Below are 27511 nucleotides of genomic sequence, written 5' to 3' on the forward strand. Positions count from 1 at the left end.
CAGTGAGCCACTGTGAGACACAAGAAGCTGGACTAGATGGGCCTTGGCCTGACCCAGTGGGCTCTTCTTATGTTGGACGCAACCTTCTAGGTCCCTTTCAACTCTGTGATTCTATCTTCAGGCAACAATCTGGATTGAGGGTGGGCCAGAGAAAACGCTTGACAGAGAAGTTCATTCCGGTTGCCTGAGGGACATTTTATATTATCTGTCCCTCAAGTTTCAAAGACATCGCTCATGTTGAGAAGTCAGAATATCACTCCAAAGAAGCAGTAGAGAGGATACTGGCACCAGGCTATCAATTCTAGCCAAAGATGGTTTATTCACCATTTGCTGAACAGATTTTTTTATCATAGCATACAAAGGGTATATTTTTACCTGATGCTACAATAGGCGACTAACCAAAACATAAAAGACAAATTCTGAGCAACAAAAAACCTAAAACATAAGTACAAACTTTCTCATAGTTTGCATCCCACCTTTCACAGATAAAGTCTTTAAAAAAATTAAGCTCTAACCCAGAATTAAAAAAACAAAAACAAAAACCAACTCAGGATTTTAAAAAAATCTCCAACCCATTCCCAGCTCCTGTATGGAGCCTGCAACCTGGCTCAAGTGATGCAAGAAGTGTTCAGACACACACAGAACTAAGAAGGCACTCCCAGGTCACAGATTCCTGAGCTTATTCAGGATGTGTTGCGCTCCCAGTGTAGGTCTGCTAGTGAAACTGCGCACAGTTACACGCCACACACCCAGCACATCTCTGCTTCTGGCACAGTCCCAGCTGAACCAGTAGACAAGCAGAACATGAGTAAGATGCATCTCGAAGACTTCTCAATTACCAAAACAGTTCCTAATGAGCTCAAGCTCTGAGCAAAGCACACTGTTATCCAAGTGAGAACAGCCCCAAGAGGCCTCCCATGAGCAGACAAGGTTCACTATGTCAGAGCAAGGCTGGCTCTTCCCTAGAACAGAGCAACTGTGGCAAGAAAAGTCACGGTGGGCCAAACCACATGGTCCCATGTGCCTTCCCTTCTCAGAGGCTGGGTGTGCAACCTCACAAGCAGGGACTTGTCCATTCACCTCAATGCTGGGGAACGATCTGCGCTTAACAACATATGGGAAGTGTTCTTAAAACAGAAAGACGGGGGCTTCCGTAGGCCTGCAGCATATGGTTTGAAACTCATCTATTTCTTCTGCGCATTCCACAACATGTAAAAACACTTCCAATGTTTAAAAAATATCTTGAAAATGAATTTGAACAAACAAGTAAATATATGAATAAAAAGATCAAACACATCAGAAAATTATTGCAAGACTCAAATGCTTAATTGAATACCACCCCCAACATTCCACACGCAGTGGAATATTTTCAAGGCAGGGACTGACCCTTAACATTTGGAGTTCAGCCTGAAAAACAAAACAGAGGCCGTCAGGGAGAAACCTGTCTGCAGTTACCATGAGCATGCCCAGTTTTGCAAGCTGCATTTTAAAATGTCTGTAAACAGCAGGGGGGCTTGTAGCAACTCACAGGTGTAGCATCTCCTCCAGGCATCTCTTTGTAGATTCACATACAAACACACGTCTGCCACAATTAGTCTGGTTTCTTCTCAGATATGCATAGGAATGTACAGGTGTGGAGTGGAGACTCCATTTTATCTGCTGCAGCGTAGAAGGTCCTTTTTATGAATTGGCCTCTCTGGGCACTGGAGAGCACTTGTATTAAAGCTGCTGCAAAGTAAGGAGTCCAAGCTGACTTTCAGCTTTCTGGGTTATCTGGCTGCCCATCATTTTCCGTTTTCTTCTCTGGGGATGTATAAAGGAAATTGCAGCAGATATACAGGGGGAAAACCAGCAGTCGGCTGTCCAGGTTCATCACTACCTGTTCCTGAAAAGCAAACAAAGCTGGGTTTGGGGGTGGACAAAGAATGCATTCGTCCTCCCAACTCAAAATTGGCTGCAAACTGACATTATCAAAAACAATTTCACACATAGCTTGGGGACTGCTGCTCAGCTCAATGTTTCTAAGAACTTTGCACACTCAAGTCCTGGATATTTGGGGAAGGCGGAAAGTGTCGTCATTAATCAGGTTTCTTGATCCTCTGAACCCGACCTTCCTTGCCTTGGATCCACAGCCAGTATTCCTGGGTTTGCCTGAGCAACATGCTGGGTTGGCAACAGGAAGCCGGATGCCCCCCTTGCCACTGGCTGCTTCTGCCCCTGGGCTCTGCTGCAAAACCACTAAGCTCCTGTCCAGACACCTGTTGGTAATCCTGCTACAGAGGAGGAGTGGACTACAAGCAGCCACATGGTTTACGACAGGAGAGGCAAGATTCTGTCTAGTGCCAGGAGACAACTGCTACTCTGCAAAAGACACCAGCCGCTTCAGACTAGGGCCCCAAAGAAACAACTCTGTCCACTGAGACCCATTTACTTTGAAGTATGTCTTAGGCTGAATGTTCCCATATGTGTCACCTTTAAGTTGCATGGAAAGCGAGCTTTGCATTCACAGGACAAGAGACAAGTTGGCCAGGGCAAGTTGGGCCTCATCCACCTCTTCCCTGATCCCAATGCTGCTGTCTGGGTCACCCAACTTCATCTTTCCTTCTGGACCACACGCCCACTCAAGTATCTCTGCCATGCCATGCCTTATCTTGTCAGGAGTCTCCCACTCAACCCATCTGCATACAGTACAAACCCACCCCTCCAGAGCAGCCAATTCTCCTCTGGGAAGAACAGCCAGCTGTTCGCTGCCTGGTCAAGTGGATCTTGGAAAGCCCAGACACTCTTGGAGTGATTTGTTAATGTAACACATTTATACCCTGCCTTTCCTCCCAATTACAGGGACACCCAAGACAGCTTACAAAATTCGTAAGTTTACAAGAAGAATACTACTACAAAAGATTAGGGTGGAAGTAAAAACTTTCAACTATGTAACTATGTCACCCATTAACCAATATCCAAGCCTTGTTCTCAGATGTTCTGTTGATGTCCCACAAGAAAAGGCTTCTGGATCAGCTGTCAGCAGGCATTGCAGCAACCACAGACAGCTTCAGCACCTCTGCCTTGAAGGCAATTCAAAAATGCGAAGGACCAGCACCCTAAGAAATGGCTTCACAACTGCCAGTGCTGGAAGTTGAGTGATTGCTTTTCTCATTTTTGTCCTGCTGTTATCCACAAACCCTACTAACTTTTCAAAGGAAGCCCACTCACCACTTTCACACACTCCTGTCTCGATAGAACCTAGAGTACTTTCAAACTTACCTGATCCTTTTCAAGAGTCAGTATCTGGTAGCCTGCAGTTCTGCTACAGATCAGTTTACCAGAGCCATCAAAAGAGGCCAGGCGCAACCTGAGGACAGAGGAGACATTGCAGCAGACACAGCAAGCAGGCCACAACCTGTTCAAAAACTAAAGAGCAACTTTTCTAGAGGGTGAGAAGTGATGGAGAAAAAAGGGACCTTTTTGCCATTGGAAGAACATCTTTCCTACCCTGCAGACCACACTACTGAGCCCACAGTATCTTCAAGCGAACGCAGATATTTACAGAGACAAACAGCAATGTCAGTTCCCATGCTTGTGGCACACTGTGGCACAACAGTCTAGTACAGCCATTTTCAACCAACTGTGCTGTGGCACATTGATGTGCCATGTGTGGTCCACAGGTGTGCCACAGGAATTTGGAGGAAGGTCATTTATTAGTAGAGCCAATGGGGGATGAGAGCCCCCCGCTGGTAACATGGTGTGCCTTATCAATTTTCAAAAACCTGATGGTGTGCCTTGACAATTTTAGTGCCTTGGCTGCTTGTCAGTGTGCTGTGAGATGAAAAGGTTGAAAATTGCTGGTTTAGTGTGATGAAGAAACAGAATCCCAGGTGGGACAAAGTATCATGGACAAAAAGCAGCTCCACACCCACCTGAAGGCAATGTTCCTCCGGGGCTGTAAACTCACTGAGCCACTGCAGGGCTGATTCAGTGTGTTGCGCTTGAAGATTATATAACGGTTGGTGTATGTGACCAGCAGATCAAAGCCAAAGTTGAAACCTGTCCATCGCCAACAATACTACGGAGAATGAAGGTAAATATTCAGATTCACATTCTAATCTTAGTCTGGGTTTTGCAGTTAAAGTTTGATGCTGACCAACTCTGCATTGCAAGTCTGGAAGATGGCACGGACCTGACATGCTTTTCCATCAGCAACTGGAGGTTTTCTCGGTAATGAAACTTACATACGCTGCTTTTATCAATATCTCCAGTCTCCTTCCGCGTTTGCTTCTTGAACATCAAAATTTGGGAATGAAAACCTTTTCCCAATACAGGTATGTTAAGCTATTAGCTTTGGAATCAGCTTCCGAATGGAATGGCATGTCCTGCAGTGGACGTGCAATGGCATGTCCAACTCTACCCTATCAGACTTCGGGGACCAGCCCCTCCAGCCTTCAGATGTGAGGGCTGGGGGGCTGGTCCTCCAATTCTAATAGGGAAGCCACGACCCCCCCTCCCCACCATTGTGTACCAGAGGCAGGGATATCCTGCCCCAGCCCCTTGGGCTAGGCTTCCCAGGGCCCCTTCTCAGAGGTTCTGGGAGAGCACCACGTCCTCCCCTTCACACCACAGACCCTGACTGCACTTAAACCTTGCCACTGTATCACAAGCCCATCTTCCATGTTTCCTTCCCGAGCGTTAAAATCTGGGAATAAAAACCATTTGGCAATACAGTGAACGCTCAATTCAAGTGATTTTGTAAGCAGACATTTTCTGCTTCGATAAACTAGTTCATGTATGTCATGTGCACACACATCTCCTTCAACGCATTCAGATTTAATGGCCAACCCTTTCCCCCACTAATCCATTAAACTGAGGGTTCACTCTCCCCGTTAGGCTTTCCCAGGCTTTGGGTTGGCTTCCCAACGCAGTGCAGCAAATCTGGGTGCTTTGCGCATTTTCAGAGAGTGGGTGAAGCCTCTATGCAGACAGACCTTTTCCCATCAGTGCCCTTTTCCCTTCAGGCCAGCTCTTCACTTTGTCCTGTCCCCCCCACTGCTTCTTCATCCTTACTGTACTGTGTACTAGTTGCACCCTGTTTAGGCAACTGCTATGGTTGACAAGCAGATGCAAGAGACACCCTTCAACCATGTCTGCTCACATTCAACCCTTTCAGAATGAAGATGGTCTGCTTATGAGCATCCTCTCTATACTACAATGGCTGATTAATACTGTCAACAAACAACCTGTTTTGAAAAAGACAGGAATATGCATACTTACATCACCATCCTTGGCAAGTTTTCTGCCACAACGCATACTGCTTCCTTCAAGCTCTTCCTTATTGATTTCCTGAGGCCTTAAGAACATAAAAAGAGCCTTTTACACAATGAAATTTTGCCAAGAAAAACAAGAGTCAAGTTGAACGTTATACCCCCATTACATTGTTAATTGGATATTACATTACACTGGGGTATAATGTAGACTAGTTTACTCGTCGTGCACCCCAGGCAACTTGATTTGTCACAGCCAAAATAGTCTACGCACATAGGCTGATGAAGAAGCAGCATGAACTTCTTTTAATCATACAATTAACTAAATCGTTGGATCTTTATGTTCATAAATCAAGTCTAACATGAGATGCAGAATTTCAGCATATTCAGCAATTTAGGGCTGTGCCTCAGTCCAGATTCTTTCCAGTGCAGACTAGAAACAGGCAGCTGACTGGGATGACGGTCGGCTGTCAGAAGTGGGGGGAGCTAAATGAATTCATAGAATCATAGAGTTGGAAGGGGCCTAATAGGTCATTTAGTCCAACCCCATGCCTTAGGCAGGAACTCCTCTGAGAGCATCTCCAACAGGTGCTTGTCAAGCCTCTGCCTGAAGATCTCCAGTGAGGGAGAGTCCACCACCTCTCAGCAATCTGTTCCACTGCCGAACCACCCTGTCAGGAACTTTTTCCTAATGTCTAATCAAAATTTCCTCTCTTGCAGTTTGTACCCTTTGGTTCTAGTTCTACTTTCAGACAGTTGAGCATAAATTATTTCCTTCCATATGACAGCCCTTTATGTATCTGAAGAGAGCTTTTGTATCCCCTCTCAGCCTTCTCTTCTCCAGAATGAAAATGCTAAGTTCCCTCTACCTCTCTTCGTAGGGCTTGTCCTCCAGCCCCCTGATCATCCTCATTGCTCTCCTCTGAACCTGCTCCAGTTTGGCTGCATCTTTCTTAGTGGGGTGCCCAGAATTGGGCACAATACTCCAGGTGAGGTCTAACCAGTGAAAAGTAAAGCAGAACCACAACTTCTCGTGACTTGCAAGCTACGGTTCTTCTTTGGTCTTCACTGTGGAAGATATTGCCTATTCCTGAACCAGTTTTGGGGGCAAGAGTGTCCAAAGAATTAAGTCAAATAGAGGTGATGAAATGTAGTTCTAGAGCTGCTTGACAAACTGGAAGTTAACAAGGCACTGGTCCTGGATGGAACACACAAGTGGGCTCTTTAGGAACTTAAATGTGAAACTGCTAAACCAAGTTTGGGATGATCCTCATTGTATATTCTCCCCATGTCTGTGTGGGTTTTCCCTCAGCCACATCTGTTCCACCAAGTGAATTCTCCCTGTGGTCTGCAAAAACCTCAACCCCTCCCGCTCCCCAAGAAACATAAGATTATCAGCCCTACCCAATGCCCAGTTCAATTAAAGTTCTTATATTTAAGTCAGGTCAGTGTGAGTTGGAACAAAATCAATTTTACATCTAGCATGTTTTTTGTTTGGGCTGGATTGAGATTCAATGCTTCCCTCTAAACAGCATTAAAAACCTAGAAGGATGAAGAGAGGAAATGAGACTCCACTGTGGGGGAGAGGAATTGATAAAAGAGAACAACCCTTTCCAATCAAGCAGTACTTTCAAGACTATGATCACTGGAACCCAATTTTAAAAATTACACACCATCAAAATCCATCTAGCTTTTTTTTACCAGCTCAAGCCTTTTTTTACTGTACTACGATGGGGGGATGCCTTCTGGAGCACTTGCTCAAATCCCCATGGGCAGGATCAGGACCATTCTGGTAGCCTTGCACTACCCTTCGCCTGTCCTTCCACATGAGCCAAGGCACATTTGCTTACTTGTGAATCAGTGCAAATGTGTGGCTTAGTTTTGCTTTCCATAGGGCTCAATACATTATTCGGCTTAGAGAAAGGGACTTCCTTCTTGAGTGTTTTTGGGGGACTGTGTTCATCAGATCAGGACCACTCTGGTGCTGTTGGATTCTTCTTGATCTGCCCTTCGCAATGGACTAAGGCAAGTTCATCACTCACGAGTAAACATGCTGTATTGCTCAGTTTTACCTTCCACAGGGTTCAATGCATTTTGTTCATCTATCAGCTTGTTAGTTGCAGCTCTGCGACCCACCCATAACGACCCCCAGTTTGTGAAACCCTGGCACAGAATACTATCGCAGAAATTAAGAAGACAGATCCAACTAGGAAGGCAAGGTAGGACCAGTAGCCTCCAAACTGGGCCTGAAGAATCATCTGCTCTACTGGATCTAAGATGAGTTATGATCACTTAGTCACACCAATCCATTGTCTTGCAAGTCCTATGAATAAAGCTGCTTAAATCCTTGTGTCCAGCAATGCTGCAGTAAGGAAAAGTTAGCAGCTCCTTAACCAATTGAGAACTAGATCAAAGGTGAATAAGATGAAACAAATTACTGCACTAACCACCTTAACAGAACACAAGACAATAAAAGGGGAAAACACTCTAAGTTGGTGTCTCTAAAATAAAAAGCCTTTTCAGAATACCTTCTGCCATATGGAAGCCTGATCAGAATTTCTGTTTATGCTTAGATTGTATGGACGATTTCTGACCCCCCCCCCCCAAAGAGTCCAACACAGAACAAGGATCTTCACTGTCATCACTCTCTGCCACTGAAGAGGCAGGGTGGTTCAATGTTCAACTTGAGTCAGGAGGCTGTGGACTTCCTTCCTTGTTATCTGCAGTCTGAGAACAGCCATCCTCAAACACAGTCAGCTTCAAGGAGGATTCCCATCAATACATAATGCCTCCCCCCCCCAACATTTTCTGCGAAGAACTGCTGTAGAGATAAACAGGATTGGACAAGGGTTTAGAGAAGTGATTAAAGGGTTAAAGCTGGAAGCAATTCCTTTTTTCTTGTTTATCCTAAGGTACCAGGAGAAGGCAAAATAAGGGTGAAGCTGAAACATCTAGCAGAGTAATGAGATTAAACTAACTTTTTTCTGGAAGGTTCCAGGTGGCAATCAAGTTCTATCTTTTTTATCAGGTCACCTGAGCTATATGAGGGGAGCATTGGGTAGCCACTCTCTCCCTGCCTTCTTGCCATTCGCCTCCCAGAGTCTGGATTTTCCTAAACTGAGCATCAATTTAGCCCACAAAGCTGGAATTTCTGTTAGCGGATAAGTACAGTAGATAGATAAAGTTAGAGCTTTTGTTCGTTTCATTCTTGTATTATCCCTTGTATGTTTTATCTTTTGGGAACTGTTGCTCTCCTTATGTAATGCTATTATTCTAAATAAATCTTTAAAAAGTTGAGTTCTTGATCGGTTGGGTGAATCCAAAGCTATGCTAAAGCCCACAGTTCAGAAGCCTTAGTTCAAGTTCAGTTAATCTGGGGAATGAAAGTTTCTATTTAAAGGGGGTGTTGGCTCATTCTCCTGGGGCCAAGTTTGCAAGTAGTGCAGACAGGTGATGGTGGCAGAACTACCGATATATCTGTGTGAAAATGGGCCTGAGGAAGCCTGATGGAGGGGACCGGCAAAGTTTGGGTTACTAAGAAGTATAGGAAGCTGACCCAGACACTTGGCTACAGTTACAGGAACAGTCATTTGTGATATTTTAGTGTTTCTGGACATATATTGTAAAAACAGAACTGGCTCACTTTTGTCAAGGAGGGACTGCGTCTTGTGCAAGTCTCCAGTAGTAGAGCTAAGTGGAAATGCCAGGGTTTTGGATACTAAACAGGCACCCACCATTGAGCTATAGTTTACACACACTGATTCAAGATTAAAGTCATCTTTATAACTGTACTGGCTGTCACAATATAGACAAGTATTAAGAGATAACAAATGTCAGGTTGGACTCTAAAAGCAGTTCAAGGGTCCACTTTCTGCTCTCTCAGGGAAAGCCAATGCTTAAAGCTGCAATCTTTAGGTAACTTTCTTATGCACACTTACTTGAGGGTAACCACCATACAACTCAGAGAGACTTGCTTCTGGGTAAACGTGTGTATGGTGTGAGCTGCCAAGATACTTAATATTGGAATATTTTCATAACCAGACCCAACAGCAGCATGATTCAGTACAACTCTTCATAATGAATGGAGTGAATGGCCAGCTTAACACTGCAAAGCATCCAGATTTGAGCACATCAAGGGAAACCACCATGCCATGCTGAACAGCTACACTTCCCCCGCAAGAGGTCATGTGGGGATTATAAAATGAACTGGAAGGTCTAATTTTGATTCCCACAGAGTCACTGCAAACAGCTCTCTATACAAAACACAACACTGCCAGCTCCTTCTGAGGCCTAGGCCAATACCAAAAATTAATGAGTTTCTGCTTTCAAGTGAATTACCTCTGTATCCCACAAAGATGTGAAAAGGCTTGAATACAAGTCACACTGCAAAAGCCAACATTACTTCAGAGTTCTTAAACCTTGGGGTCAAGCCTCAGTTGTGGGGTTGCAGCAACTTATGGGAATGAAAAAGTTTGAAGTTCACTGGACTAGGGCACCAGCAGGTAAATGGGATGGCATACGGTAGACCTCTTCAGGTACTAGAAGACTGTGTCCCAGTCCTGCTCAGGTTCTTAGCAATTGTGCTAAAACAGCTTTCACTAGTGCCAGACTTCATGGTAACTTTTGCTGCTCTCTAATAAGAATATTTGGTTACAATGAACAGTGCTGGGAGGGCTTAATGGGAGTAGGAAGTAAGTTGATAAGGTTGCAGAAGGGGTGGGTGGGATATTAATTGGGGTTGTGAAAAAGAATGAAGACCACTGCTTTTTTGATTAAATATAAAAATTTTACCCATGCCAGGAACACAGATCCTGTGTTCATAAACTCAGTCGCCAGGATGCCAATAACAACAGCCCCTCACCCAAGTTCTCCAGGAATTGCAGAAGAGTTGGTCTCTCATTCTGTGCTGGCTGTGCAGAAGGCAGAGGTAGCAGCAGCAGAGACCCTATAAAGCACCATCTAAACCAAAGTGACACTCAACCCCTTCCCCCAAGTTCCTCTGGAACATGCAGAATATTTAAGGGGCGACATGGGCACTAGATTGCTTTTTACTAGACCATGGAGAAAAAAAGCAGTAGGAATTCCTCTTGTTGCTTCCCCAACACTGTCAAAGGAATGCAGAGGACAATGGAGCAAGGAGGTGGTGCTGGCATAAGACAACAGTTAGCCAAGTCAAACGTTTCTGGGTCTTTGCAAATAACAACAATCTCAAAAAGTATAACAACAGAATTTAGAGGGCTTTTAAGTTACACTTTTCACTTTTGCCTTGAAATGAGCATACTGAGATGTCTGTATCAGAGAAGGGAGGACACTAACAGAATTACAGGGAAGGGGGTCGACTATACATACCCAATATCATTGTCTTGTTCTGCTCTGAGCATGGCAAACCACTGCTGTTTGTAAACAGAGGACAGCCATTCTAAAATTTAAAGAGATCAAAGTGGGTCTTTTATGGACAGGGCACATACGTTAAGCAGCACTTTCAACAGATTTAAGCATTACTCATCATCGTTTACTAGATCACAGTCTCATTTACCACCACCAGAGGCTGCAGGACCCCACTGTTTTAGAGGCTGCCACATTACTCGATCCTATGGTTCATATCAAAGGTGAACGTTTTGGCACTTTGTGGAGGCTGTTTTTTTCCTGCCAGCATAACAGAAGGAGGATTTAATGAACATGTAAAAGGAGCAAGATTTAGTAGTAAGGAAGACAAATGTGAGGCTGAGAGCCAGGAGACCTGGCAAGAGCTGAGATCAGGGGGAAGATGGCAATCTAAAGCTGGGATCTGTTCCAAAATGAGAGCTCCAAAAGTGATAAAGATATACAACTTCAGTGTTCTGAACACTACACATTATGGGAAAAAGCCACCTATACATAAATCTGTTTTGAGACTTTGAGTGATAAACCAAACTAAAACAATAGTACACTGCCACTGAGCAATTCTGCCAGCAGAGAGCTTATGCTTTCATTTAGTAAGGATAAGTGTCACTCCAAAATACACATGGAAGACATGAAAAGATTACTACAACAAAGGATCACCTTTTGCTTCTGACAGTCGCCACACATAATAGAACTGGACTCCGGGTCCCTTGCTTTCTATCTGCAGTCATTTTCACGTGTCACTAAATTTGAGGAGCAGTATAGTGAGGACCTAAATTCTCACATCCTACCTAGCTGGCATTCTTGGGATCCAGTAATAAATTTATTTTAGATATTTGTTTCCTGCCTTTTCACTGCAAAATGCAATGACCAAAGTGACTTACAACAAACATAGGAACACTTTCTACCAAAAGTCTAACTCCCATCCCAACCTAGCTGGATGTGAAACTGCTCTCCACATCAATAAACTGGATCTGAACAGGTGCTTAAACCTCTCAAAGTGCCCACAGACTCAGTTCTGACCCCAGCAGGTGAAACAGAAGGCAACAAAAAGATGAGCAAAACAATTCTTACCTGCAGGTATCAGATTATCTCGCTCCACAATCCTTGCTGATGCCAAATCGCTGACTATGTATTGCAGCCTCAGATGTCTGAAAACTGTCAAAAATGCACTTCCTTGTTCAGATTCCAAGAATGAGATGCCACCCTCAAAATCTGCAGGGTCACAACACAATATGATGTTTGTGAACAGAGTAACAAACTTGGTCATCTACTCACCTGGGCTGATAAGCAAGCGAAAATTCCTCTCACTTGTGCTGGATTTGAGTTGCAAAACCCAGGACGAGATTTTTGGGAGAAAAGAAGAGTGGGTTCTCTTGCAAAATCCCAGCTACAGAAGAAAAAACCACCTTTTTCTTAAGGGGCAAAGTGCTGCAAGTTCACCTTAAATTATTGGGAGAGAATGAAAGAGGGGTTTTTCTCTTTCAATAGAACTGAGAGCTCTTGCTTCATTTGTGTGCTCACAGAGACTGTTGAGCTTAACAGCACTCCCTGCATGCTTGGAGTGCAAAGACATCGGGCTTTTTGGTATGTGCTGGCAAAATTCCCTCTCTTCTGTCACACAATTGTGTTGCCTCAGTCAGTACAAGAACAGCAGACTGGCAAAGTTTTCCATCCCAGTCAGGAGGGAAAAGCCCTCGTTTGCACCAATGCCTTGGTGTTGGCTGACTAAAGACGAGAAAGAGAGAGAACACACATACCGATCACTTCGTTGCTTTGGAGAAGAGCGAAGCTGGCATAAAAAACCTGGAGTGGATGTTTTTGTGCTCACTAGGGATCATGCTCACTAGCCTTTTTAGCCTTGTGATGAGAAACCAAATCTTGTTGGATTATGTCATGGTGCAAATTAAGCACTGTGTCTGGGTAGGAGCAAGAAATGGAGAACCCACCTATGGCAAAAGAGTATGAAATATACAGTATTTTAACTGTATTAATAGTAAAGAGCTGCTTTTAAGAGCTTTGGGAAAATTCAGAAATGTTATTGTGCAGAGACTCAGGTTTGTGGAGCAGTACTGCCATCATTCTATAAGTTTCTCCTCAATTTCAAATAGGGTACAGTTGCTCAGATTCTTCATGTAATCAGAGACATTTTTAATATATTCCCACGGGAATAAGTTATGGATCACAGTTTACTAGACTTAGTAGAGGATGTTGAAGCATGTTTTGGAGACAGTTTGGCAAGTACATGCTGGGGGGCAGTCTGGAGAGCATGGGTGGGGTGGAGGAATAGACTGATGCTTGGCGAGTAAATGAAGACAATATCTGTGGATCTTTGGTGATTTACATACTAAACAATGTATTGTTGATCAGTGTATTATTGTTCAGTACCACAAAGCTGGCATTGCATTCTGCTTTCTTCCCAATCTGAAGGGAAGTTATGTTTTCATTGATACACTAACACAATTAGATCCCATTTGTTCAAAGTCACACCTACTCATAGAATGCACACAGGTGTCACACCAACTAGTTTGTTGTGCTGGAAAATAAACATGCTTGAATGAGCATCCTTGACATGTTCTCCCTGCACCCTTTCCCTCCTTTGCACAACAAACCGCAATTTCCCATTACAGGCGATTATGAGGAAGCTGATTTTTTCAAATCAAGTTAATTCACAAGTTTAGCTTACAAACCAGAATCAAATCAAATGGTTTGAGAACAAACCTCAAGTTCTCTGTGCTTAGACACACTGAGAAACTGCAGTTTACTGAAGTTGGCAAATAGTTTTCAGACTTCTCCCTTCATACTTAAAGGGAGCTTGTTTGTTCATTCGCATTACAAGAAATGGCGTAAAAGCAATCACTTAAATGCCTGAGAAGCACAAACTGAGTTTGGAAAGAACAGATTAGGAACTGGCAGCCTAACCTGAGCTGCCTGGAGTTCAGGGCTGCAGCAGCACCAAAATGGCTGCTGAGGCATTCTAAGCAAACCAGGTAGCCGGCGGCGGCTCCCAACACCTCCTTGAGGGAAGGGGACATTTTTCCTCTTCCCCTGAATAAGGTAAGCAGCCTGCAATGGAACTACTTGACTCTTTGCTAGCTATTTAGCCAGTCCCATGTTGGGCCGAGAGGGTCCACGCGGGGCTTTGGCTCTGTCGAAGTTCATCTCTGCCGGTCCCAAGCCACCCCTCCCTCCCCTGCCACACTTTCTCCCCATCCCACAACGTCTCCCCTCATGACCCCACTCACCTCTCCGCCACCCGGTGCTAACTTGAAGCACTGGACAGTGGTCACCCATCCTCTGCCCAGCGCTGGCTCAGCAGGGCTCATGCTGAGCCAGCACCTATGCTGGCCGGGCAGTAAGTGTTGCAGGCATGCCTTACGGCATGTTTGCGACACTGTGCACCGACAGTGAGCTGGCATACAATGTTCAGGATCGGGCCCTAAGGCTGCAATCCTATGCATGTTTTCCTATGAGTAAGTCCCATTGAACACAATGGGACTTAGTTCTAAGCAAGCATGCACGGGATTGTGTTGTAGGGCAACAAGTTTGTCTCAGGCCATTTATGAAGTGTCAACTTCAAGCATATCCTGCACGGAAAGGAGGTTTGTTATTTTTTTTAACACAAATTCTCTCTCAATCCTTGCAACACCACATGTACCTTTTTGGCGCTTGGAAAACCAGACATCTGCTTCACTTAAAAGCTGTTTTAGTGATCCATTCCAAGAAGGCACTAGTTGAAGGAACATCCACTAGATAAAGCAAAGTGCAATAAGTTACACCTTCAATTATTGGTGGGAAATGTTACAAGATTTACTAAATAAGATAGGCACAACCCCAAACCCTGGCTGGATGATGCCATCTGCTGGCTTGTATCCAAGTACAAAGGCATCTTAGTAAGTATGATTAGATCAGCCCTGGTCTCAATCTACCCTTGTTTCAAACATGGGATTGCTGGGTCTTTGGTTAGTACCTTCTTGAGAGCAGTATACACGTCCATTTCTACTTGCATCACAAACAGGTTAGAGGAACCGATCAGCTGTTTCATGAGGTTTATGCTGGAATAAAGAACAGGGATATGTGAAGGCAACAAACTCAGTTTACAGCCACAAACTTATTCAAATGTGCATCCTGTTAGATTAATTGGTAAACTAGGAGAAAGTGTTAGCCTATCTGAAATTTAAATACCTGAGTTCTTTGAAGAGTTCCACACTCTGGTGTGTCATCAGGTTGTTCAAGAGCCATTCAAGGCACCTAGATTTAAAATAAATCAGCTTTTATAAAGGTGTGCAGAAAGTTACTCTAAGGATATTTTAAACAGCCTGCTTCTCCCTAAATGAGACGTTGTCACCCAAAGCAGTCATAGCACCAGGATTACCATATATCATCCTTTACTATGAAGCCCTGCACACTCCAAAACCCGCCTATCCTGCTGCTCTTGTTCCCACAGCACTTTTAGTCTATTGCTTGTGCCTCCTACGTCCTCATTCCACCATCCTCTTGTTCCCCATCACTCTTGCCTATGATATTCAACTGTCCCAACTACACTGCCTCAGGTAGAAATAACCTATTATTCTTCTCGACGACCTTCAGTTCTACAATACCTCACATTTCTAAAACCCCTTCCTTTCCACATATGCATGCAGGCACTTGTAAAGTCACATAAAGCTGGAACAAAATGCAAGAACGTTTGTGAAGGACTATGTTAGACACTGTCCTCAATAAAGGTCAGGCTCAATTACACAGATATTAGGAATCTCTCTACCTTAGATAAAACTCATTCCAAAGTAGTATTAGTATTATTTATATACCGCTTTTCAACAAATGTTCACAAAGCGGTTTACAAAGAGGATCCAATAACTGATGGCTCCCTGTCCCAAAAGGGCTCACAATCTAAAAAGATGCAAAAGAACACCAGCAACAGTCAGCCACTAGAAAAGACACTGCTGGGGTGAGGAGGGTCAGTTACTCTCCTCCTGCTAATAAAAGAGGAACACCTACTTGAAAAAGTGCCTCTTGCCCAGTTAGCAGGGGTATACATTAAATGATACTTACTTTTTCTTCACAGAATCTAATCCATATGTTCCTGCAGAATTATAGTAACTGCACACCGTTTTCACATTAATCGTTTCCTTCATTGTCTCACCACACTGCTGTATCAAGCCATCCTGCAAACACACAATAATGCGCAACCAATCTTCAAATCTATACATTTCATGAGCTATTCCTCAAAACCTGGCTGGTCAGAAGTCAACACAGTGATATATAGATAGTTGTCACTTGTTTGGAGAAGATTAGTTGCTGGAGGTACAGCCATTTTCCAGGCACAACAAGAAGAGGTCATGCACCAGGGAGCCAAACCATTAAAAAGGTAGGTCAATAATTAGTTTTAATTAGTTACGGATAATTAGTTTTCAGTTTTCTAGTTCCTGTCCAGACACTAGCTTTAAGAGTGATTCAGGGCCCAATCCTATCCAACTTTTCAGCGCTGCCTCCAGAGGTGCATTTGTTTCCTTACCTCGGGGCTGCATTGCTGCTGGAAAGCTGGATATGATTGGTTCCTCGATAGCTCTTACCATTTCTGAACAGCTTGGATACATTACAATCAAATACACTGATATTCTGTATGTAGAAAAACATTAATGTAACTGTTTATTTCAAATGTAAGGTTTTCCAAACAAAAACCGTAATGGGATAAAAACAGGAAAACAAAATCATACTGTCACTGGAAGCTAGGCAGTTTTTGTGTTGGGGTTCAGTTTCAGTTCTGGGCAACCAAGATATTTTATATTCCAATTCAATCCGTAAACTCTTAAACACCTCTGAATGTTTGGGACTGGTTCAACTCCCTGCTTGGCACAGATACGGAGAGTATCTTTAAGGGCTGTTTTAGAAATTTATCTTTTACTGCGTGCTTTCAATCTGCTGCTATGTATTTTATCTATGTATTTTATCTTGCTTTAATTGTTTTTAAGTGTTTTGTATTTTTAATGTTTATTTGTTGTCTTGTATTTTAACCTGATTGTTAGCCGCCTTGGGTGCCCTTCGGGGAGAAAGGCAGAATATAAATCGAATAAATAAAATAAATAGAGTGTTTGTAACAATGAGAGGAATCTTTTGGCTGTTAGTGTGGAAAATTCTCCTATGTGTTTGCCTGACACTGGAGCAACTCAGGGATGCTCTCTCACCTACCCAGTAGGTTGGGTGGGGAAGAAAGGCAGGGGGGCTGGATAGGAGGCACTTCTTCACTAGAGCCAGTTCCTACTGATGGAACACTACATTGTCATCTAAGGCAGGGGTGGGCACACTTTCAACTTTAGGGATCCTGGACCTATAACAAATGGAGATGACAAATTGCACCTGCTGAAACACCCTCTTTTATACAATTGTTAATGATCCAGGATCCCTAAAGTTGAAAGTTTGCCCACCCCTGATCTAAGGCAAGGGAAGCAGTTGAAACCTTGGAGTACCATGTGGAGGTGGCTGAAATGCATCCAGGTGGTCGGAGAGAACCTGCTAGAGGACGGTCTGCTGGAAGCTAAAGGAATGTCTGGGCTTGTACGAACTGACCTGGATACCCCTACCCAAGGTGTGCCACCACAATGATATGAACTTTGGTGAACATTCTGGATGTAGTAGACTGCCAAATGGAAGTGAACTGCACTGGTAGTAATGGGCCTTGAATGCAAAGTGGAAGAACCCGCAATGCTTGGATCTGAAGGATACAGGAGGATCAACATCCTGGAAGTCCATGGAGGTGAATAAGCTGTTGGGGAAGACTGCCAGTAGAGTAGAAACCAGAGTCTCCACCCTGAAATGAAGGATGAGAAGGAACCCACTGATACCCCAAAGGTTAGGAGGGTCCCCACCTCACCATTCTTATGCACCAGGAAGAGAAGGGAATATATATCTCTACCTCTTCTGGTAAGTCCTGATAGAGTGTCATTTTTAAAAGTGGGTCCTGGTGCTAAAACATCTGGGAACCACTGGCTTATACTGTTAGATTCTTGCTGGCAATAGTTCTCCAAGGTCTTACAAACAGACATGCTCCCAAGCACTGTTCTCCAAAAATTTCTTAAAACAGAGATGAAAAGGACTGAACCCAGAACCTTATAAACAATAAAGCACATGCTCTGGTTGGAGACAATTAACAGGAGATCTGAATACTGACAAGTGTAGCATTTTATGAATATCCTATTATTTATCAAATGAAGGGTGTACGACTTTCTCTTCAATGAAATCAATCATCTCCACTTACCAACTGCAGCATGCTGGCTGCTGCTAGGAGGGCAATGACTTGGCTAGGATTTATTAACACTTCATCTCGATAAAGTGAGCCAAATGCTTTCTGTAAAGCTAAAAAAACAAACATCACAAAACAGATCACCATCAAATCAGAACATAAGAATTCTGGCATTACATATACAATGCATATTTTATAAAATGAATCACTTTCCCATCAAACACAGGAGTACAAAGCAACATATAAAAAAAACTAACATACAGTAAAACCTACAAATGTAAAAATAGCAACAGTGAAATTTTCAAAAAAACATAACAAGCAGAATGAAGCAGGAGCTACAGGCCACACGGTTAGAAGACTAGACAGAAAAGGTACTTTTCATAATACTTTATCCTCATTTGTAACCAATACTATAGTAAGCATGTTGTACAGCTTAGATCTGTATGACTGTTCATGGAATTATTATTTTTTTTAAGTTCCAGTAGTGCCCCTCTTTTTGGTTAATACAGCCTCCAGCTAGAGAAATCTATTCTCTAATGCACTGTTTCTCAAACTGTGGGTCGGGACCCACCAAGTGGGTCGCGAGCCAATTTCAGGTGGGCCCCCATTCATTTCAATATTTTATTTTTATATAACATTTTTATTCAGATTAAGAACAATCACAGAGATAACTGGAGGCGAAATAAGAACACACAAATAAAAATTACAGTACCCCTGTTATTGCCTGCGAAGGTCGTGCCTCAACCAAAGGCCTAAGATCATTGCAGGCATCGACGGACAATTGACACAGTTCCAATAACAGCAGCTCTTTGCAACTCAGTGAGTGTAACTGCTGGTGCATTTAGTTGTTGCAAATAGTTGTCAAAATTTGCAGAGATGGTTCCTAGTGCGCCTATGACTATTGGCAGCACTTTAGTGTGTTTCATCCACAATCAGACATTTTATATTTTTATTTTTAATATTTTATTTTTAATATATTAGACTTGATGCTACCATGATATGTGATTGCATTTGGGGAAATGCTACAGTCCTGTACTTTTTAACAAGCTACTATGTATAGTCTTTTAACAATGATAGTCAGTGGGACTTATTCCTGGGTAAGTGTGGATAGAATTGCAGTCTAGGATTGTTAAAAAATTTTCCTCCTTGATGATGTCGCTTTTGGTCATGACATCACTTCCAGTGGGCCCTGACAGATTCTCATTCTAAAAGGTGGGTTGGGTCCCAGTGCTAAATGTGTGAGAACCATTGCTCGAGTGAATTTTACAAACTACAAAATTTTGTTCAGGTGTAACATTTTGGAATCAACTAACAGCACAATCCTATAAGCGTTTATTCGAAAAATACATCCCACTGCGTTTCACGGGGCTTATTCTCAGGTAAGTTTATACAGGATTGCCACCAAAGATGCTGCGATATTTCTCCCAAGTTATCTCCCATATACATTGTCTTTGCTGACCTTACAAGTACTCAATGATTTCTCCAAACACTTAGCTCAGGAAAGCTAATGATCCTTTGCTTACCTTCAATATCAATATTTTGATCAGGAATTTCCAATTCTATTGTATCCATTCCTGACTCCTTCCATGAACCGCTGAACATACTTGAAAAGTAGCCAGACTGCAAAAAGGAGACCGAATATTTAATACAATTTTATTTTTTTAAAAACAGATAAAGCATACATGACATGTTAAACAGGGCACTCAATAACTGTGCCAAATTTTCAACAGGAACAGTATGATAGTGGAGTTCTACTTCTAAACAAATTTCAAATACACTATTAAATTCTTGCTTAAGCCACTTCTTCCCAATGTTGCATTTACGCAACAGGGATAAAATTTGTATACCTGTGAGCTGGGCAGAAATGGGTTAAAATGAGCATCTGTATTTCAGGTACCCAAGAAACCTAACATAGAAAACTAACATTATAGAGAACATGTAACAAGCACCCAGAGTATATAGTGTCAAACTCAAGACACAATTCTATACAACTTTCCAGTGCCAATGCAACTGCCATGCAGCCCCAAGGCAAGGGAAAAAAATGTTCCCTTAACTTGAGGAGGCCTCCATGATTGCCCCTCCACCACAGGATGCAGTGCATGCCCTGTCAGCACTTCTGCATCAGCGCTGGAAAGTTGGGACAGGATTGGCCCCTCAGTTACACAAAATTTGCACAAGAGCTCCTATAGGCATCAACTTAGAAGGGAATTGTAGAAGGGACTACATGCAAGACATACATATTAATTTACAAGAGTGGTCTTGTACTACAGATACACATACATCGCTATATGAATACATACAGTTAGGTGTAGGTAAATTAATAGACACATACACGTACACCATTTATGTATACCTTTTCATTAAAGTGTAATTCATATAAAACTAGAAATAGTTAGTTTTCCATCCAATGAGGTGAAAAATTCTGCTTTACTAGAACTTTCGATCACAGCAGAAGATGACCCAATTATGAGACGCTATCACTCACTGAAGTTAACCTGAGAGATTAAAAAAATAAAGTCTATTTGTACAGTAGTAGATCCCCTGTACAGTTAACCAAACTTTTTTTTACCAATGGTAACAAGTTATAAATCTAATTTATTCAGGCAGTTTGAAGCATATGTAATTCACTGGTGATATACACCTGTGCACTGCCATGAAATGTACAATAAGAGCATAATAACAAATGTTAATTTCCATACATAAAAACACGCCGTTCTAAAACATCAGACATATTCAGAATACAACTATCACACTATTTACATAAGGCATACTTCAGAAACATGTAGTAAAAAACTGTTACTAGCAGAGAACACCAAGTGTTCAACACAAAACCAGAGCAGGTACTGACATTTTCAAGAATTAGCCATGGAAGCAACAATACCAACAAGAATCTTAACTGTCCCTTTTCCAACAGGCACAAATCATCTAATGCTCTGCATAAGATCTTGACTGCATAAGACAGTGAATGACAGTCAAAGACAGTCAATGACAGATAATGACTGCATAAGACAGTCAGTTACAGAACTGCAGTCAGCCAATTTACACAAAGTATTGTCAAAACAACCACATATTTTACCGAGAACCACAACCTAATTCACATTAACATTGCTGCTGTTATTTTTTTTTTAAACTGGCAGACCTGCTTCCTGACAACTAATGCTTTGCTGTCAGAAAAAAACAAAGCTGATCTAACTGTAACAACCAACCATCCTGGACAGCATTCACAAGTCAGAAACTTACAAGTAGCGTTACTGAAACTGTCAGCTGGTACACTGCAGCCAGACATCAAAACCGTATTGTAGCTATAATAGCTGAATGCTAGTTAGACTGAGGGGGGAGGAAGGCTAGCAAGTTGAACAGTAATAAATTCTACACCTACTGACATGCACACTCTACCCTAGCGCAGAGAAGCCACTACAAAAATGTATGGAGGACTCTTCATTAAATTCTCTAAACTCCTGGGATGCTTGCTCAGACAAAATACGAATACAGTATCTGAAGCTGCGGCCTCACTCGAACCACTGGGCCCTCTAGGTCAGCTTTTTCCACTCTGGTAAGGAGCAGTTCTCAAAACACAGCACAGGATCTTCTCAGACCAATTTTGAGAAATCCCAGCTAGAGGTGTAGGGGGTTGAAGCCAAGATTTGCTAATGGAAGGGGACTCCTCCTGGCAGAGCCTTGTATGGAAAGAGATCAGGAATAAGTTTGTGTTATACAATCTTTGGTATTCCAGGTTCCACTGTTCCCAGAGCCAAGGAGAAGACTCCCTTCCCTCACAGGGTACTTTCTAATAAAGTGCGCAAAGGATCTCCTGCACATTCTCTCAGCAATTCTGACAGCATAATACAATGGCCCAATATTATTATTCCTGTATTACAGAGTGAGGAAAGAATGGTTTAGGCCTATTAGAAAGTACATGGATGAGATCAGGACCCAAGACCTATATTCCTTCTAAGGCAGGGTTGCCCAAACCCCAACCCAATCCGGCCCATGGGGAGTTCCCAGTCTCCAATGAGCTTGCTGGAGACTTGCTGGAGTTCATGCTGGCCCAACGTAACTGTTCTCAGTATGAGGGCGACTCTACGACTTCTTGTATGAGTTGTGGGCCGAGGGCTACCCCCACTGCTTGCTGTTTCATGTCTGTGATGTAACAGCAGCAGTAAAGGAAAGGCCGGCTTTGTTTTGTGCAAGGCCTTTTATAGGCCTTGAGCTATTGCAAGACCTTCATTCACTCATATAAGTTCCATCTCTAATATATTCATTTATGTAAATTTATTCAAATTTTAAAAGTAAATTAATTCTTTTTTCCCCAAGTCCCCAACACAATGTCAGAGAGATGATGTGGCCCTCATGCCAAAAAGTCTGGACATCCCTATTCTAAGGGACCCATGCCAGCATGCAGACTCCTTCAGCTGTGCAGCACCTTCCTGGGTCACTAGCCATCTCCAGATGCTCGGTATTGATATCATTGCTGATCTTCCAGGTTGCTGAGCTCTGCAGAGCTAGGCTCAGAGGTGCTCAGCTGTACACCTTACAGTGAATGCTGCCTCGGACTTCCTAGCTTACAGCTCATTTTCTTAATGCTGTTAAGTGAAGACCTATTGTCCCTCGTTGGGAAAGACCTGATGGCCTCCCCATCCCATTTTGTCCTCTGTTTAAAAAAATGTATTTTAGAGTTTGAGCATTTCCTAGCAGCTTTTGGAATGAAATTGAGAATTGGAAAAAAGTATATTTGACACAGACAATATTCAATCAGAGAAGCATATTAGAAAACTGTTAATGGACAGCGATAATCTGACGTTCTTGCTCCCTTGGTGAGTCCTCTTCTCCTTTGCTATAGGTACAGTGGAACCCAGAAGAACATATGCATTTTGATAATCTACAATGAGTCTCACATCTGGAGACGCTCAAACAGTTCATTAACTGGGATGCAAGAGGCTCCTTCCTAAAAATAGCTACAATGATCAAAGAGTTGTCTATTAATTAGAAGACTGTATGCAGCCAGTTATGGAGTTTGCAATTTTTATCTACAGGTGGGGCCTTGGTATCCACAGGGTATCCATTGTCGGAGCCCCCGCAGACACTGAAAATCACAGATAAGCAAATTTGTGATTTCTGGCCCCTTATGCTCCGGAAGCACAGTTCTGGTCCCAAATGGAGGGCTTAAAGGCAGTACATGTCAGGCAGTACACATCCACCCACTGCCTCTGCAGGCTTCAGAATGACCCGAAGATGCGAAAAAAGTCACTTCCGGTTTCCGAGGGAAACCGAAAGTGACTTTTTATGCCTTTTAAGGCATTCCGAGACCCAGGGAAACTAGGTTCCCTCTGGGAGCTTCCCCAGGCCTCAGAATGCTTTAAAAGGCACGAAAATGTCACTTTGGATTTCCTGAGGAAACCTGAAGTGGCTTTTATTGCCTCTACAGGCCATTCTGAAGCCTGCAGAGGCAGCGGGTAGATGCACAATACCTCTGCGGGCTTCAGAAAGCCTTCCGGAAAGCCTTTGGAGGGTCAAGTGGGACCTGAATCTGGCTCAGTGTGGGTCCACTGGACCCGTCTTGAGCTGGATCTGCAGATATGGAGGCCACACCTATATATAGAAACAGTGTTGTAGACACTTTTTTGTGCAAGAACGGAAAATTAAAGAGAAAGCATGACAGTTCCAAACAAGTCTTTGCTCATTTAGATACACTTCAGCATGCACCACTGCCACACATCTATGTCAGTGTGTGTCATAGGTGTTGTAAAAATATATGTTAAATATCTGGTCTTTAAAAAGGTATGTTTAACTTTAAAAATGTAATATCTGGTCAGTATGAGGGTGTGCCTCTTCCAACTAGAACCACTTTTTGTTACGTTCAAATATTTATACCGTGTGAATTTATATTAACTTGAAAACTGAACCACAGGCAGAAGATATTTCTACTGCCGACTCTTAAGTGTTCCAAAATTTTGAATGCAATTGCTAACAGAAACGTCAAGATTTGCTTGAAAAAGTTGTTTATTCTTACCTGACACAAGTATATCTTGTGCAAGTTCCATTCTTCTCCCAGAGCACAAATTTTTATATCACTGTTTTCACCATTCAAAAACAGTGTCTGATAAATATACTTAGATGTACTTTTTAGTTTTTTCCTAGATTAAGAAAAAAGACAAACATAAGTGTTGAATTCTGACACAAACATTTATTAAACATATATTAAAAGCTTGCGGGTGGCATGCATTACTTTAAAGATTTTACTGCTTTCAAGTTTCAAACCAGGTTTTATTTACTACCATTTTGGGAACACCCACCCCACATAAAAAGACCACAATTATCCAGCCAGGTTTAAACCTCTTTACTGGTTTAACAGCATAATCTTACACATGCTTACTCAGAAGTCAGTCCCATTGTGTCAAATGGAATTTACTCTCTAGTTAGTAAATCCGTGTGAAATTGCAACCTAATTAATTGCAAACTGAGTTATTCTGCTTATGCTCCTCCAAAATCACTCAGAAAGCAACCACAGCAGGACATATCCTAGTTCAGCCAGTATCACCCTAATATTTCTGATCACTGGCAGCTCTCTCACAGGAGCAACCTGGCACAGCTGGAGGGTCCTGAAGCCACATTAATGTAACACAGGTGAGATTTAGAGCACTTCCCATGCATTAACCAAGTTGAACAGCACTGTAAGGTAGGCCACTATTATTATCCCATACTGCAGAGAAGACCTTCGAAGCCAACAATGACTTGCTAAAGGCCAATGTCAAGTTTGTATATGGACTGAGATATACACTGGCAAACTTTCCAGGGAAAGCTGCAATCTATAACCGTTTCCTGTGGCTAACTGCCACTGATCACAGAGACACTTCCAAGTAAACAAGCTGTTACTTGTGCCATTAATACTTTGCCTACATTACACTCTCTCATCCACACCACATTGCCTCTGAGCCGACAGCCATTGAAACACTACAAGTAGCCACCCCTTGCCCTGTGATACATACCCAACACACAATAAACTTGTGGAATTTGCTGCCACAAGGGAAATATATTTATCTTCACCTCTCAGAATATTTTTTCTTCAAATTTAACTGGCTGTAGGCTGAGCGCAAATAAAAGGAAATGCTTTTTCACACAACGTGTAGTTAATTTATGGAATTCATTGCCAAAAGACATGGTGATGTCCACTAGTTACTTTTATAATACACACACACACACGCACACTCTTACTTTAAGGGTTAGATAAATGCAGAGAACTTAAGAATTTATCACATGTCCTGCAAACTCCTTTCCTCCTACTCAACAGCTCACTTTTGTTAATCATGCTTCAAGTGCCCACATTTATCAGGACAGTTGCTCCTTTCTGGCCCTTGTCCCTATTTTTGCCTTGTCAAAAACTGTTCCCATAAGTTGCTAGAATTCAAGAAAGAATACATCTTGTGCATTCACCAACAATGAACCCTGGATGGATGAACACTAAGGTTGAAATCCCATGCAGTTTCCTGGGAATTAGCCCCACTGAACACAATGGGACTTCCTTTCAAGTAGACATGCCTAGGATTGTGCTGTAACAAGGCAATCCTACACAAGTCTACTCAAAAATATGTCTGCAGTGTTCAGTGGGGCTTACTCCCAGATAAAGGTGTCTAGCATTGCAATCAAACCTGACATGTCACACATGACACCTCTGGAAGTATTGATTGTAGGTAAATTATGATTGCCTAGCACACCTTTCCCAAAAAAAGATTAACCATTCCCTTGCCTTTGAAATCAAGGAGGACAAGGCATTACATGACCCAGCAAGCAGACTTAGAGCAGCATTTCTCAACCAGTGGTGCTTGTACCATACATGTACAACCAGTGGTACTTGAAGTGATGTCCTGTGGTACATGTGGGAACCCCAGACCCCTCCCCCCCGGCCTGGCAGCAAGACCAGCAACACACTGTGACAAGCAGTGGTAGGAGGCTTGGCAGGCAGAGCTCCCATGTGCATCACATTTGCTTGAAAAAAGCCCTCCTATCTGCCCTGAGCCTCTTACCAGTGTTTGTTGGGTCGCATCTGGCCTCCCAATCTGGAAGTAACTGGCGATGACATCATTGCAAGTTACTTCTGGTGGTACTTCTAATAGGTGGTTCGTGCAAAGTGGTATGGTGGGGGCCAAACGTTGAGAAACACTGGACTAGGCTTCAAATCCACTTGCAAAAACAGCAGGAGGACTTAAGCAGAGGTCCTTAGCAAAACAACTGCAAGGTTACAAGAGCTTGTTTTTTAATCACTGAAGTGTTGGATATGCTGTTATGATGAAAAGTACAGTTGGGAAATAAGGGTGCTTTATAGCACCGTGAAGGCCAATCCATTGATTTGGGGGCTCAAGGCACTAAGATTTGCTGGGCAGCCTCACCGCAGCATATGTGGCCCCTCCGACTCCCCTTTGGAGCCATTTCTGGTGGTGCGTCATATGCTTAGGGTGCCTCCATTTTGCACCCACTGCCCAGAATGGTTCTGAAGAGGAGGTGGAGGGACCATTTGAGGTGAGGCTCCCTGAAAAACTTAGTGAATTGCAACCCCTCTAGCTACACCATTGCTTTCAGGGATCACACAGGTTGCTTTGCCATGAGCATTAAGTACTGTGCGCGCCGGAACTAAGAGACCAGTTCCTGGTGCGCTAGGAGAGAGGCCTGGGCCGCTTTTTGGCCCTCTGTAGCAGGTTCAGGTTGCAATCCTACTCACCAGTGGTCCAAACTGTGAGCCATGGCTCCCTGGAGATCTGGGGAAATCAGGGACTTGCAGTGGGTAGGGAGGAAGGTGAGGCATGGTGTCCACGCCAGAGACCTTGGAAAAGTGCCGCCACCATGTGAGGCACACAAGCACTTGAGTGCTTGTGCGCTTCACACAACAGCTGCATTTTTCAGACACCAGCAGGGAGGCTCAGCCTCACCTGCTTCCCACTCACTGCATATCCCTGGTGGAAACCAGCCAGGGAGCTTCACAAAAAACCCGCCACCCTATACAATGTATAGGACTGCAGCATTAATGAGAAGTCACAGCCAATGGCCCACTAGGGCAAGGGAGCGACCAGTCAAAAGAGCTGGGGAACCACTCCTACGCACTCTTACCTGATAAGTTAGGCTGCAATCCTATTCATGCTTGCGCGGGAGCAAGACCCACTGGACATAACGGGACTTGCTTCTGAGCAAACGTGAATAGGATTGGGCTCTTAGAGCCCAATCCTATGCATGCCTACTCCAAGGAGCAAGCCCACTGCAGTCAATGGGGCTTACTCCCAAGAAGGCGTGGGCAGGACCACAGCCCTGGCCTCATTGAACACCAGGCACCTGCTTCCGAGGAGGCCCATGGCAGAGGCCTGCGGGTGGTCTCCAGAGGCGGCCAGAGCCGGGGGCGAGGAGCGGGGCGAGGAGCGGGGCGAGGGGGCGCCTCCCATCCCCGAGCCTGCCTGCCTGCCTGCCTGCCAGTGGAGCCTCCCGCCCCAGGGCAGTCTACCGCGCCAGCCTCGTAGTACCTGCGGGGGGTGTTGAGCAGCCGCTCCTCCCGCTCGCCCTCGGCGTCCTCGCTGTCGCTGTCGCTCCCGCACTCGCCAACCCGCTTCCTCTTCGCCGCCCCGCCGCCCCTCAGCGCCACCACCGCCGTCGCCGG

At 43.6% G+C, this 27511-nt stretch overlaps 1 protein-coding gene across 2 annotated transcripts; it reads right to left on the minus strand.

The window, feature by feature from the left end:
* Window positions 1–286: 286 nt before the first annotated feature.
* Window positions 287–27511, minus strand: GMCL1 (germ cell-less 1, spermatogenesis associated). 2 transcript variants are annotated; one of them, XM_066639388.1, is made up of 14 exons: window positions 27378–27511; window positions 23885–24008; window positions 19398–19494; window positions 17890–17987; window positions 15687–15799; window positions 14820–14885; window positions 14605–14689; window positions 14293–14383; window positions 11709–11849; window positions 10602–10671; window positions 5263–5338; window positions 3915–4060; window positions 3262–3349; window positions 287–1885 (listed from the first exon to the last, which is right to left on the minus strand). In XM_066639388.1, the coding sequence occupies exons 3-14, from the start codon at window positions 19474–19476 to the stop codon at window positions 1757–1759; spliced, it is 1182 nt and encodes a 393-aa protein (XP_066495485.1). In that variant the 5' UTR covers window positions 19477–19494; window positions 23885–24008; window positions 27378–27511; the 3' UTR covers window positions 287–1756. The 2 variants fall into 2 exon arrangements, with proteins under 2 accessions (XP_066495485.1, XP_066495484.1); XM_066639387.1 differs by lacking the exon at window positions 27378–27511 and adding an exon at window positions 20228–20369 and having other exon boundaries at window positions 23885–23967.

The sequence above is a fragment of the Tiliqua scincoides genome, chromosome 11 (assembly GCF_035046505.1).
Source record: "Tiliqua scincoides isolate rTilSci1 chromosome 11, rTilSci1.hap2, whole genome shotgun sequence".
NCBI classification, from domain to species: domain Eukaryota; kingdom Metazoa; phylum Chordata; class Lepidosauria; order Squamata; family Scincidae; genus Tiliqua; species Tiliqua scincoides.

Bases quoted from the DNA above. Each gene is read 5' to 3' on its own strand.
- GMCL1 (XM_066639388.1), bottom strand. From the start codon at position 19,476: ATGTTCAGCGGTTCATGGAAGGAGTCAGGAATGGATACAATAGAATTG. The intron at 14,886-15,686 runs GTAAGTATCATT...TTTTAAATCTAG, and splicing joins TTAGATTCTGTGAAGAAAAA to GTGCCTTGAATGGCTCTTGA. The intron at 4,061-5,262 runs GTAAGTATGCAT...CATTCTCCGTAG, and splicing joins AACTTGCCAAGGATGGTGAT to TATTGTTGGCGATGGACAGG.